Source organism: Nycticebus coucang, chromosome X (assembly GCF_027406575.1).
Source record: "Nycticebus coucang isolate mNycCou1 chromosome X, mNycCou1.pri, whole genome shotgun sequence".
NCBI lineage: Eukaryota > Metazoa > Chordata > Mammalia > Primates > Lorisidae > Nycticebus > Nycticebus coucang.
In genome coordinates this window covers 129546230-129558905 of record NC_069804.1, presented here as the reverse complement: position 1 = coordinate 129558905, position 12676 = coordinate 129546230, and the positions used below count along the sequence as shown (strand labels likewise).

Sequence of the window (12676 nt, the reverse complement as noted above, 5' to 3'; positions counted from 1 at the left end):
CTTGAGTGTGTAAACAAACATGCAAAGTCTTCACATCCACTCAACTCTAAGGAAGACACTGGGAGAGGGGAGTTGATATTTTCTCTTGTTTGGGGGTATCTGCTCTTGAAATATCTGCCTTCTTACTATAACTTTGGCCTCAAGTTCAATCCCGATCAAGGAAAATTGAGTAACTCCAAAGAGCACCCAACTGTCGCTAAATACGAAAGAAAAGAAGGCCCTTTCCATTCTCCCAACTACTCCACCTCCCAGACAAAGAACTGCACTATCAGAGTGCAGCCAAGGTCTCTAAATCATCAGACTTGTAGCGGGGCTCAGGTTTCATGAAGTACCTCCACCCACCCACCCCCACCTCCAGTGGCTCTAAAACAAATTTTAACAGACAGCCACTCTCTTCATCTCTCCCGAGCTATCAATTCCAATCAAGACTGGTCAGTTTGTTGAATATGATCTTTATTGTGATTTGGTGCATTTAAGGCAGTGTGGTGAAGGCACTGCAGAAATTACACAGAGTGGAAAATGTGGTAGGAGATGAGAGAGCTAAAATAAAGCTACACAATATATATTTTTTTTTAATGAATGCAGTGCTGGACTAGACTAAGTACTACAACTATGTTTCTTTTTCATCGTGGCAGAAGCGTTGCAATATTGTTGAAGGTAGGGGTTGGGGGTGGAATCAGGGAAGGCTTCATGGAGGAGGTGGCATTGCCTCTGGGCCTTGAAGGAGGGGTAGACTATTGATAGATGAAGATGGAGGGAAGAACATTTCATAATGACTTACTCTAGAGAACATTCTGTAGAAGTACTGAAAAACAAGAGGGCAAACAAACACCCTCGGGGAGGGAAGCTTCCCAACTGAGGGAAAAGCCTAAGGAGCCTGGACTGGGACCAAAGTCTCCAGCCCCTAGATGGGGTCTTCAGTACCAATGATGTTAGGAGGCACAGGACAAAAGGCTTGTTTGTAAATCTAGCAGCAGCAAGAGGTTTCACATTGCAGTCAGGGGCCCCAAACTGGCCGTACCATGCCTGGATGAATTCTCTCATCTTTTTGGTGAATATGGTACTTATTCATCCTTCCTCTCGCCCACTGACTGCCTGAACGGTAGTTCGTGCGCGCTCATGTGCGCGTGTGTGAGTGTAGGTGTGTGTGGATGGGTGGGGGACCAAGGCTGTGTCTCCCACTGCAGCTTCTTCCACTTTTCCCTCTTGTGGCACACAGCTGGCTTCCGTTAAACTGAAGCTCAGGCCCTTCTCACTGTCCAGGCCTCATTGAACTCCAGCTCTTGATTAAGCACCTAGGAAGCTTCCTCAACATGAAGGTATAACTTACTGTGGGGGGTGACTTGGGTTAAGGCAGGACTACACTTTCCGGAGGTGGTGGTGGTGGTGATGTGGTGGTTGGTGGTGGCAGTAAGGGTTGGGGACTTAAAACCGGGCTCTGGCTGCTGGGTAAAATACTGTTGGGAAGTCTGTAGTGTTCAGTCAGGAGCTGGGATGTCAGGCTAGACCAGCTTGGCCTTGATCATCCCTTTTCCTTGCTCAATATGCCTTACAGGGGAAATATATTGAACAACTGAAAATATCAAAGACATCTGCAGGGTGTCCAGGCCTTGTTACTGTCCCGCTTGAATCTCACCTCCGGAAGCCCCAGAGATCTTTTCTTGGCAAACATGTATGATCTCCAGATAGGACTGTCACCTCCCCCTGTCCAGCTGCTGGAGGTATATAGGTTATGTAGCTACTGATGCTACTTGGATTGGGAGGTATGGGGAACTTATCAGAAGAGAGGAAAAGTTAATTATTGTGAATTTCTTTCAAAAGACTGTGAATCTTAGCTAATACCTGGCACCTGACAGAAAATAGGAGGATGGAAAATTCTGTCAGGATTCTCTGGAATTGGAGATTTAAAGCTCAGTGAGATCATCACTGGAAATAACCTTGAAACTGATGTGGCCTTGCTTGACTTTGGCAGTTGGACCACCCTTCTTACGCAGATACAGAGACTTCAGATCACGGCAGTCACTGGGGTCGGCATCCAGAGTAACCTGCCCCAAGAATTGATCGCAGAATTTTCTGCTGTTCCAGACCTGGAAAGACAAATCAAAGGCATGAAGATAAGCTACCCTTTGTGACATTAGCCTTTGCCCAGTGACATCTAGAACCTAACACTGAACTTGGAATGATCTCTTTTAAAACCAAGAGACCATTCTGTCCTTTCCAGGTAACTGGCTGGAGTGATAACATCTCAAAGAATAAAGATGGAAAAATCAGAAAGTAGAGCTTAAGGTTATACTGACCTGTAGGATGATAACCTAAAAGCTGCTGGTCAGACGTATTATGTCAGAAAAAATGGAAAACTGCAGGGGTGCCTCCTGACCTCGCAATGCATATGCTTCCCCTGAAGGATTTTTATGGTATATGAATTAACATGCATATCTGCGAGCATGTGGGTTTTTGCCCACAATGAGATTAATGGAGGATCAGAGATTTGGGGTGGAGATTAGTAAGAAAATCAGTGTCCATGCTGGGTGGAAACTGTTTGTGAATATAAAACAAACCAAAAAAAAAAAAAATACCCAACAGGATAATTCTCTCTCTGCATCCTAAACATATGTGAGGCATTTAGGATAATCTAGTGTCTGGTATAGAATATGAGCCACCCTGGGGGGAGGGCAGGGGCCTATACACATTCTTACCTGTACTATAATAGGAATGTCAGTGGTCCTTCTGTAGAAAATGGCCTGGGTGTCAAAAATGGCATGAACAGTATTCTTCTGAACAGGAGAACGGACTTCCTCCTTTCCACACTTGATGACCAAATATGGGTTTACAGCTAGAACAAAGTGGCATTTGTTTTTAACACAATGATTAAAGTTCCCTTTTTAGATAGGCAAGCTATCTCACTAAGTTGATTCTAGGACTTTCCACATAACACTTGAGCACAGAATGGCCTAGGACTCAACACTTTTACTCCTACTTCCTTTTCCTTTTCCATATTTTATATAGAAATAGAAAAATTAATCTCATGTAGGCCTGGCCCAAATAAGTTGACATCCCATTCTCTGCCATGTTCACCATCCATCTCATCTTCTCTAGACTGAAAATACTGCTGGATAAGATAATTCGTGACCATCTTTTCTAACCATACGTGCCATAAACACAACTGAATTTATCTTTTCTGGACACTCCTGCATTTCTTACTTTCATTGGCATACTTCTTCTCCAGGCCCTCAGCACTGTGAACTGTGATCTGTGTAACCACCTTCGGATAGCCACGAGCCAGATTCCAACAAGACATCTTGGGCATGTCCAGAGTCAGTTCCCTAAAATATCAAAAAGAAGTGATGCTATCCAATGATGAACACCCTTTGATGAGATAAGCCTGCTGCTATAATTTCTCTGTCCCCCAAACCTCATGTCAAATTTGATTCCTAATGGTGGAGATGGAATCATGGGGCAGATTTTTCATAAATGGCTTGGGGACATCTTCACAATAATGAGTGAGTTCTCACTCTATTAGGCCCTGGAGAGCTGTTAAAAAAACAAAAAACAAAAAAAACTCCGTCCCCCACTTGATCTCTTTCCATGTGATCTCTGCACATGCCAGCTTTTCCTCATCTTCTGCCCTGAGTGGAAGCAGCTGGAGACCCTCACCTGAAGCAGATGCCAGCACCCTGCTTCTTATACAGCTTGCAGAACTGTGAGCCAAATGAGCCACTTTTATTTATAAATTACCCTTCCTTGAGTATTTTTATAGCAACACAAATGAACCAAGACACCTCCCAACCCAAGCATTGTTGCTCAATATCAAGAGACTCTGGGTGACCTAGCCCATTCCTCCTCAGATATGGCTTATATTTTGAGTATGTTTTTCTTTCCCCTTGCTTTAAGGACCAGAAGATAAAGATCAGAGCAGGCAGGTCTGGGTTGAAACGGTAGCACTCAGGACATAATAGAGGAGCAGTAAGGAGTGGTAGCTAGTGGCTTAAGAAAAGAGGAACTCAATCAAATAGAAGATAAAATATCCCTAACTGGCAGCTTGGAGTTCCAAAGCTCGGAAATGCACTAGGGAATCTTCCATGAGCCCATGTTGAGAAATACTTCTCCCACCGTGACTTCAGTTTGTTAAATCTGATTTGAACAAAGTTGTCTCATTGAGTGTCTGCATAAGGGAGATAAGTCAAGGGGGTTAGGATTGAAGGCAAAACAGAGAAGAGGAGTTTGGAGGGCTTGCCAAGGAAACTGAACCTGAGCTGGACAGGCACTTCAGAGAAGATTCTCAGGAGAAACTCGCTGGTGCGGCCGTGCTGGAACATGGTTGGGACAAGCACATAGTTGCCCTTCTTCAGGTACTTGCTCAGAAACACAGTACGGGTGTCAATATAGGTGGAAGTCCCAGCACGTTCCTGGATGTAGAGGTGATGGAGGCGGAATTTGCGATTCATCTCCACCTGGAAGTGAAATGAGATAAAACATCCCATTCTGCTCAAATCATGGTTTTTGTCTTGGAAGATCACAGGTCCTCTGTTTTGTTAATCCCTGGGCTTTTCATGATGCCCCTAACCCTAAACCTTCCTAATTTTGACTCTGTTTGCCTTCATTCTCTCTGCTCCAAATGCCCATTCCTACCTTGAAGAGCTCAAAGCCAATGATGTAATTGTCAGGTCTTCCCATTCGGCGGTAAGTGCGCAGATCCTTCTGCTGCAGTGACATGATGACCTTGTGTCCATCCTCAGGCACAGTGAAGATATACTAAATAAAGGAAGGAGATCATCAAAGAGCTAAGTTAGTACCCATTTCAAGGAAGCCAGCTTAAATTTCTAAGAAGAAAACTCTGCATTGGGAAGCAGAACCTTGGGTTATTTCTTGGACTTTGCTATTGATCAGACAATAAAGCCTTGGATACTTCATTGATTTGTTCAGTGTAGGTCATAACACTTGCTTCTTCCTATGGCACAGCATGTGCTGAGGGACAATGTCATACTTATGCCTTTGATGCTAAAGAGGTTATATTTTAATAAGTTCCTAGTAAGTTATTTTATTATTATTATTATCACCACCTTGTTTTCAAATTCTGTATTCAGAATACATCCAGAAACTATGAAGACAGAAAGTTTTCTTGTTTGACTCATCCTGACCCTGAAGCATCACGCTGGACTGATCGCCTATTGCCGGCCCAGGTATGTGATCTGCAGAAGGGCTAGATCCACTTCCTTCGAGAACTGATGCTTTGCTACCATCACTTTAGGGAAGCTTCAGGCCTGTGCCAGAGACTTTCTGAACATCATCCGGGAAATCATCATGGTATTGTGGAAATAAAACTAAAAAGCATAAGATTTTTCTCTCTGTCTCTGTCCCCCTCCCTTTAGAAAGAAGCAGAAAACATAGAGAACAATGGCCTCCAAAGGTCAGTTCTCTATACACACCCACAGTGAAGCCATTGGTGTACATGCCTATTACTTAAAATATTTCCAGAACTGTAAATGGAAGAGAGGTCAGTGGTGGTGTGGGGTAGGTTATAGGAGCTTTCTTTCTTTCTTTCTTTCTTTTTTTTTTTTTTATAAAATTAAGATGGGAGCGGCGCCTGTGGCTCAAGGAGTAGGGTGCCAGTCCCATACGCCGGAGGTGGCAGGTTCAAACCCAGCCCCGGCCAAAAAAAAAAAAGAATTGCTATATGATTAAAATCCTCTTCATGCACAATAAAAAGTTAAAATGTTTAAAAAAAGAAAGAAAGAAAGAAAATTAAGGTGGAAGGAATGGAAGAAAACCATGCATTAGGCAATTCAGCCTATCAGCCTCAGTATCCTTGAAAGTACCTGGCCAATGAGGTCCATGAAAAGAAAAAACAGACCAATGGGTAATGAGGCAGCAAATACAGCCAGAAATCTTGTTTCCTATGATTTAGCACATTTGGGGATAAAACCATCCATGTTATTATAGATAGAGGTTTTTAGCTATTTGGATTTTTTTTACCCTGGGTTGTGTCTAGGGATTTTCTACTTTCTTTTTTTTCTTGTTTTTGAGACTGAGTCTCACTATGTCACCCTCGGTAGAGAGCCGTGGCATCACAGCTCACAGCAACCTCCAACTCTTGGGCTTAAGCAATTTTCTTGCCTCGGCCTCCCAAGTAGCTGGGACTACAGGCACCCACAGCAATGCCTGGCTATTTTTTGTTGCAGTTATTGTTGTTTTAGCTAGCCCGGGCTGGGTTCTAACCCACTAACTTCGGTGTATGTGGCTGGCACCGTAACCACTGTACTACAGGTGCCAAGCTGGGATTTTCTACTTTCAACTTGATCCCTGATGTGTCCTCTGGTATAGCACCATAATAAGAGATAAAGGGTATAGAGTCATTGACAGGGAAATGATTGAAATCCTAAAAAAATTGACATGGTTCTTGGGTGGCACCTGTGGCTCAAGGAATAGGGCACCAGCCCCATATGCCAGAGGTGGCGGGTTCAAACCTGGCCCTGGCCAAAAAAACTGCAAATAAATAAATAAATAAATAAATAAAGCATGAGATTGAAAAAAAATTTTTTTTTAATCGACACGGTTCTAAATGAGAAAAAGGTGGCATAACAATCAGTTTCAGACAGGTCACTTGTATGAGAAAGGGGATGAATATAGTAAAATGTGCACCCAAGAGAACAGTTGGGCAGTAAAGAAAAATGAAAAAGAATTGAGACAGCATCTGGGATCGTATCCTCTCTTTCCTATGTGGGACCATCACAAGAAAAAAAGGGTTGTCAAAGAGCCATACCAAGCAATATGGCCAAGAGAGAGGCAGCCAGAGGAGGTGACTCAGATTTGATAATGTTGCCAAGGTACGTGTCTGCAAAGAGACACAGTCTGCTTAGTTTTACAAGCATCCAAGCCAATCCTTAGGGATCCTGGTTGATGAATATTACACAATAGCTGCAAATGGAAGACCTGATGCTAAAGAACGATTCCAGAGAGAAGCAAAGTGAGACCTGGGTTCCTACTGGAGATTGGGTAACTTGGAGGCAAAGAAAAATAACTGACTCAAACCTGAGGATTCTGCAGGAAGGTATCACGGTTGTTATAGCAGCCTCCAGAGCGGTTCATTAGGGGATCATCATCCACAGTCCAGCATCCCAGCACTGACTCCAGCTCCTTTCGGCCAAAAACAGGGTTGTTCACATTGCGGCAGACATTCAGTTTGTGAAAGTTACGGCAAAAGTCCTCCAGACTCATCCTGAATGACAGGAGCACAGGAAAGAAATGATGATGGTACATAACACCATCTAGTTCCAGGTAGAAGCCTTAATTCCTTTAGTGCAGAAAACTTCTCCTCACCAAAACTCTCCATCATCAGACATAATAAGCCCCAAGTTCTTGCGATCTGTTGCTGTGAGTTGCTGCCACTCTTCAGAACTAAAGACAAACAGAAAACAATGATAAGCCATTATGTTTTCCATTGACTTCCTATAGTGAGCAGGCTGCCAAAGGAACAGAATGCATAAAGATTGGGCTTGCTTTATCTCGCCTCTGCCTAGGTCACTGACCTCCTCCCTGACAAGAGCCCAAAACTGTCCCTGAGAATTGAGATCGCAGTAGCAGTCTGTAGGGATGAGTCTGGGAGCACTACAGGGCTTTGGAGATGTAGCAGTGAAAATAGAGCTCCACTCACATTTCACTCCAGGGACCGCTCCATTCCTGTCTTCCCAAGGGGTTCCTCAGGCGAACCATATACAGCTTCTCAGCACTGAAGACTTCCACAAGTCTCTCTCCAAGACGAATCTTGCGAATATCTGTCATGGTGTAGATATGGCCCTTCAGTAGACCCCAATCTGTTTCAACTTCTTGTTCCTCCTGATTGGGAGACTGAGAGCAAAAAAAAGATACTTAAGGCTAGAATAATTGGGAGACCCAAGTTCTAGCTCTTTTTCTTCCTTGATTTGTTTACCCCAGAATGGTTGAAGCTAGTTCTCCCCATGTAGGTGGGAATTTGATCCTGAAACCTAATGTGACACAAAAGAAGTAAAGAAAGAGAAATAAAGAATGTAATATAACAGCTCAAACAATTCAGATCCGAACTAGCTACTACAGTACATTATTAAGAACTGTGGTACAATTTGGTGCAAATTTGGTGCATTATTAAGAACTGTGGTACAATTTGGTGCAATTCTTTGAGCAACAAGCTATAACCTCCAGATCCAGGAGCAAAGACAGGAGGAATAGTTTAGCAGAGGCTATTGACAGCAGCTTGGATGCTGCATTGGTCTCCAGTGAAATGACTGTTATGAAAGGATAAGAAATTAATGCTCTTAGTCTCCACACCGGGGTTCAATGTGTATGTTAGCTTTGCAAGGTCCATGAATGACTTTTCATGGATCCCCAGGTTAAGGGGATATTCTCTATTAAATCTTTAGTCTCTTCTGCCAGAAGTGAGTATAGAGTGTTGTTTTTTGGTAAACACACACCTCAATGGAGCAGCAAATCAGACCTCCTTTGGTGAATGTTTTATACAGTTCTCCAAACAGCTTGTACTTTTCCTCAACAAGCTCAGTGTATCTTCCTTTCTGCATGTCAACAGTTTCAGCCAATGTGCCCGTGAAGTCCACGATGATATCAGTGATGGTCAAACCATCCAGGGCCTCATAACAGCCTAGCAGCCTGGGGGGCAAATATGTAAGGTTATCTTTGTAAAATTCTTTTTCCAGGTCAAGGGACGTCCCTGCCTACCCTTTACCAGCTGGCCTTTCTCTAGAGAGGTATTTTAGATTATAGTCAGAGATTTCTAAGCTTAGGCAATGTTGATCAAGGACAGTCCACACAGAAACTTCTTTCTACCGGTAGATATTAGACAAGGAAAAAATGAAATGATAATGCCATGAGATCTGCTGATTAGCAGCGGAAACAGGTACCTAGAAGCAAATAAAGGTTTAAATGGAATCCAGAACAGCTGATGTCTCTCTCATCTGGGATTTCTAAGAGCCAAGTCCAAGACCAAAGCAATACCTTGGATGTGATTGGGATCTTACTCAATTTAAACTTCAGGGTTGGGCTGGGAGAATGACCTCCCAAAGAAAAACGTGGCTTTCCTTTCCTCAGGTACCCTGACCACAGTCTAGTCAACTCCCTTCTTACTTTGCATAAGCTTTCTCCAGTAGAGCATTCCAAAACTCATTCATGGAGGTGGAGAAGGAGAAGACCAGATCTCCATTGATGGTGGGCAGCAAGTCATCAATCACCACTTCGGTCCATTCTCCAAAATGCCAGAAACGAAAGCGAAATATCCCAGCATATTTATCTGGTTTCCGAGGGTCCCATTCCTGTTCCTTGTGGTTGGGAATTGTCTGAAAAGGCAGGAATATTTAACAAAGTGTTATTGACCAGATTACATCAAGATATCGAGATTACAATTAACTCCTGGCAAATCCATATGGCAATAGGAAGCATTCCAAATACACTGGCTTTGGGTCTGGATGGGAAAGTCCTAGGTATGGCATCTTGTATACAACTTCTGCTTTTTCAGTTCAGTTTTGCTCAGAATAATAATCACCAGGCCTATCCTAAATGCACACAGTGTGGTTAGGCCAGCCCAGCCAGGTAAGGGTTAAATATTTCCCACAGATAACCCATAAACTAGATGTTGAGAAATGGACTATGCAAACATATTCATGATTGGATGTTTGAACATATAAACGAGGCATTTTAAAAAGCAAAACCAGGGTGGCACCTGTGGCTCAGTCGGTAAGGTCCTGGCCCCATATACCGAGGGTGGCGGGTTCAAACCCGGCCCCGGCCGAACTGCAACAAAAAAATAGCGGGGTGTTGTGGCGGGCACCTGTAGTCCCAGCTACTTGGGAGGCTGAGGCAAGAGAATCGCTTAAGCCCGAGAGTTGGAGGTTGCTGTGAGCTATGTGATGCCATGGCACTCTGCCTAGGGCCATAAAGTGAAACTCTGTCTCTACAAAAAAAAAAAAAAAAAGAATGTAAAAAGCAAAACCAATGAAAATATAAGGCCCTGTGGCTTGTTTTGAAACGTCCATTCTAGAGATTTCATGTAAATTCTATGGAGTATACATTTCATCTGTATTTTGAATAAAATCGTGTTTAGGAAATTCTCTTTTTTATATGTGACTGTTACACATTAATATTCTAAAATTATTTTTCTGAGGAGAAGGCTCTTTGTCCTAAATCAAGTTAGCACTTCATTACCTTGAATTCTACCTGAATACTAAAGAAATGTTTGTACTATTTATAATTGATTAGAAACATTTCAAGAATCTATTTCCATCTTTCTCACCTTTTCCGTTATTCATATATGTGTTAGTGACTTCCTTGCCCCTACTGGCTTTATACCCAACCAGGTAGAGAGAATACAATAATGCAAAATCCTAAGTCAAAACGCTGCAAATGACAATAGTTGTCTTTTATCTAGTTATCTTCCCATAGGTTTACTTCTGTGCTCTCCACTTTGTTCCATTGATCTATTTGTCTTTCACCAAGACTATATTATGTGGATGACTGCAATATTAAATAAAACTTTGAAATTAAAAATCAACTAGTACCTGTGCAAAATGCTAATGGTAGAATTGAGGCGTGTAGAAGTGTGTTCAATGGAAAGTTATTTCAGTTGTCCTGTTTGTGAAAATTCTTCTAATGAGCCTTAAAGAAAGATGGAGACTTTACCTCTTTCATGTTTACATGGATGGAGCTGGAACATATTCTTCTTAGCAAAGTATCTCAGGAATGGAAGAAAAAGTATCCAATGTACTCAGCCCTACTATGAAGCTAAATTATAGCTTTCACATGAAGGCTATAACCCAACTATAGCACAAGACTATGGGGAAAGGGCCAAGGAAGGGGAAGGGAGGGGGGAGGTTTTGGTGGAGGGAGGGTAATGGGTGGGGCCACATCTATGGTGCATCTTAGAATGGGTACAGGCGATTGCACTAATGTACACAGCTATGATTTAACAATTAAAAAAATATTCTTCTAATGAAATGGAAGGAAGTCACCTAGTTAATACCGCTGCCTTCAGGAAATCTAAGAAAGGTACAGGCTGATTTTTTTCCTAAAGTTATTCAAGAACACAAGAAGGTGGAACACGAATGAGGTCCCACAGGAGGGAGAATACCTTTGTCCAGTGTGATTCCTGAACAGCCAAACAGGAAAAGGCAGAGATGATCGGCTTGTGCCCCAGTCTCCCCTGAATCAGCTGGTGGTTACTGATGTTGCCCACAATCAGACGGGGGTCATCACAGATGTCCTGTGAATATAATAATTGCTTATATAAGAGTCTGGGAAGAGTTTTGCAAGAGTTGCTGTCCGAGCTAGGCAGGACAGTTTTCATAGAGGATATAGGGTGAGGATTGAATGATGACTAGGATTTTCATAGACAAGAGAAAGAGAAGTTTAAGGGGATTGTGAGGGAAATCACAAAACAGTAGATCATGTAGCCGCAAGTGGGGAAGTGGCAGGAAATGTGCCAGGAGGGGATGCAATGAGACAGGATGACACGTGCTGGTGGAGAGCCCTGAACCAAAGCTATCATGGGGTGTGGAAGAGTTTTCACCACAGCAATGAACTTTGAAAGAGGAGAACTGGGGATTAGCACATTAGATTCTGATCCGATTTTGTCAGGATGAGATTTTCTGAAGCATCTGTGCTTGGAAGGGAGATTGCATTTAAGAGACAAGGTGTGATAGAGGTGAACATTAATGAATCTCCCTCTCTAGGAAAATGAATTAAGTGACCTTATAGGAAGCCCTTTTCTAACATAAAGCAAAGGCAACAGCAGTCTCCATAGCAACCAGACTTTTCTACATTAATGCATTCATATAGATGGCAGCAGCATTAATAGCGGATGGTAATAGACCACTCACAGGAACACTTCAACAGCCACTCTCTCCAGTGGATGTTCTGAGGGCTTCTGGGCAAAGGGTGGGGGCGGTATTTGGAGTGTGGCTGTGTGTCTTTCCCCAGTATATCATTAGCTGTACCATTCCCACTGTGAATAGGAACATGATACTCAAATAATATCATTAAAACACAATGTGATGATGGCATAGTACAGCCATTTATTTATTTATTGATTTTTTGTGATTTTTGGCCGGGGCTGGGTTTGAACCCGCCACCTCCGGCATATGGGACCGGCGCCCTACTCCTTGAGCCACAGGAGCCACCCAGTACAGCCATTTTTAAAGCATAATCAGTGCCTAGGAGAAGAAGGCCCATAGTTCCCCTGATCATAGAATAAGTTGCACAGTGGTGGAAGCACTTGAGTTGACTAGAATTAGGCAGCTGGACAGCGAGGAGTATAGAGGCATAACAGGTAGAGACACAGGCATGGGCAAAGGCATAGCAGCATGTATGACACCATATATAGTAGCAACTCTGTAAGGTGATCACCCAAGGGACTGTAACAAATGGGTTGACATACGGAGGTGGTCAACATAAGGAACTAGGCCTACTGAATTGATACATATGTGTGGCATATGTCTGGTGTATTAGGTCAACTTAAGGAGGTAGTCAATGTAGGGAGGTGGTCAACTATGGAGGTTCTACTGTAGTTGAAAACAACTGCGTGACTCAAGAGTATCAGCACTTGCAGAGTTCAGAAGCAGGAAATTCCAATGAAATCTTGAGTTGATGGAGAAAGCTTCATTAAGGAGGCTGTTGGCCGGTATCTTGAGATTCTGCTTAC

At 43.0% G+C, this 12676-nt stretch overlaps 1 protein-coding gene across 1 annotated transcript in view; it reads right to left on the bottom strand.

Moving 5' to 3' along the window:
* Positions 1–445: 445 nt before the first annotated feature.
* The window catches only part of CAPN6 (calpain 6), a 28583-nt gene continuing 16352 nt past the window's right edge, over positions 446–12676 (bottom strand). The window contains exons 3-13 of the mRNA XM_053579771.1: positions 11108–11239; positions 9112–9320; positions 8445–8637; positions 7652–7845; positions 7318–7395; positions 7030–7216; positions 4630–4752; positions 4249–4451; positions 3202–3323; positions 2697–2833; positions 446–2087 (exon numbers count right to left, since the gene is read on the bottom strand). Of these exons, the coding sequence (XP_053435746.1) occupies positions 1905–2087; positions 2697–2833; positions 3202–3323; positions 4249–4451; positions 4630–4752; positions 7030–7216; positions 7318–7395; positions 7652–7845; positions 8445–8637; positions 9112–9320; positions 11108–11239 (1761 nt within the window). The 3' untranslated portion in view covers positions 446–1904. The remainder of the gene's footprint in view (positions 2088–2696; positions 2834–3201; positions 3324–4248; positions 4452–4629; positions 4753–7029; positions 7217–7317; positions 7396–7651; positions 7846–8444; positions 8638–9111; positions 9321–11107; positions 11240–12676) is intronic.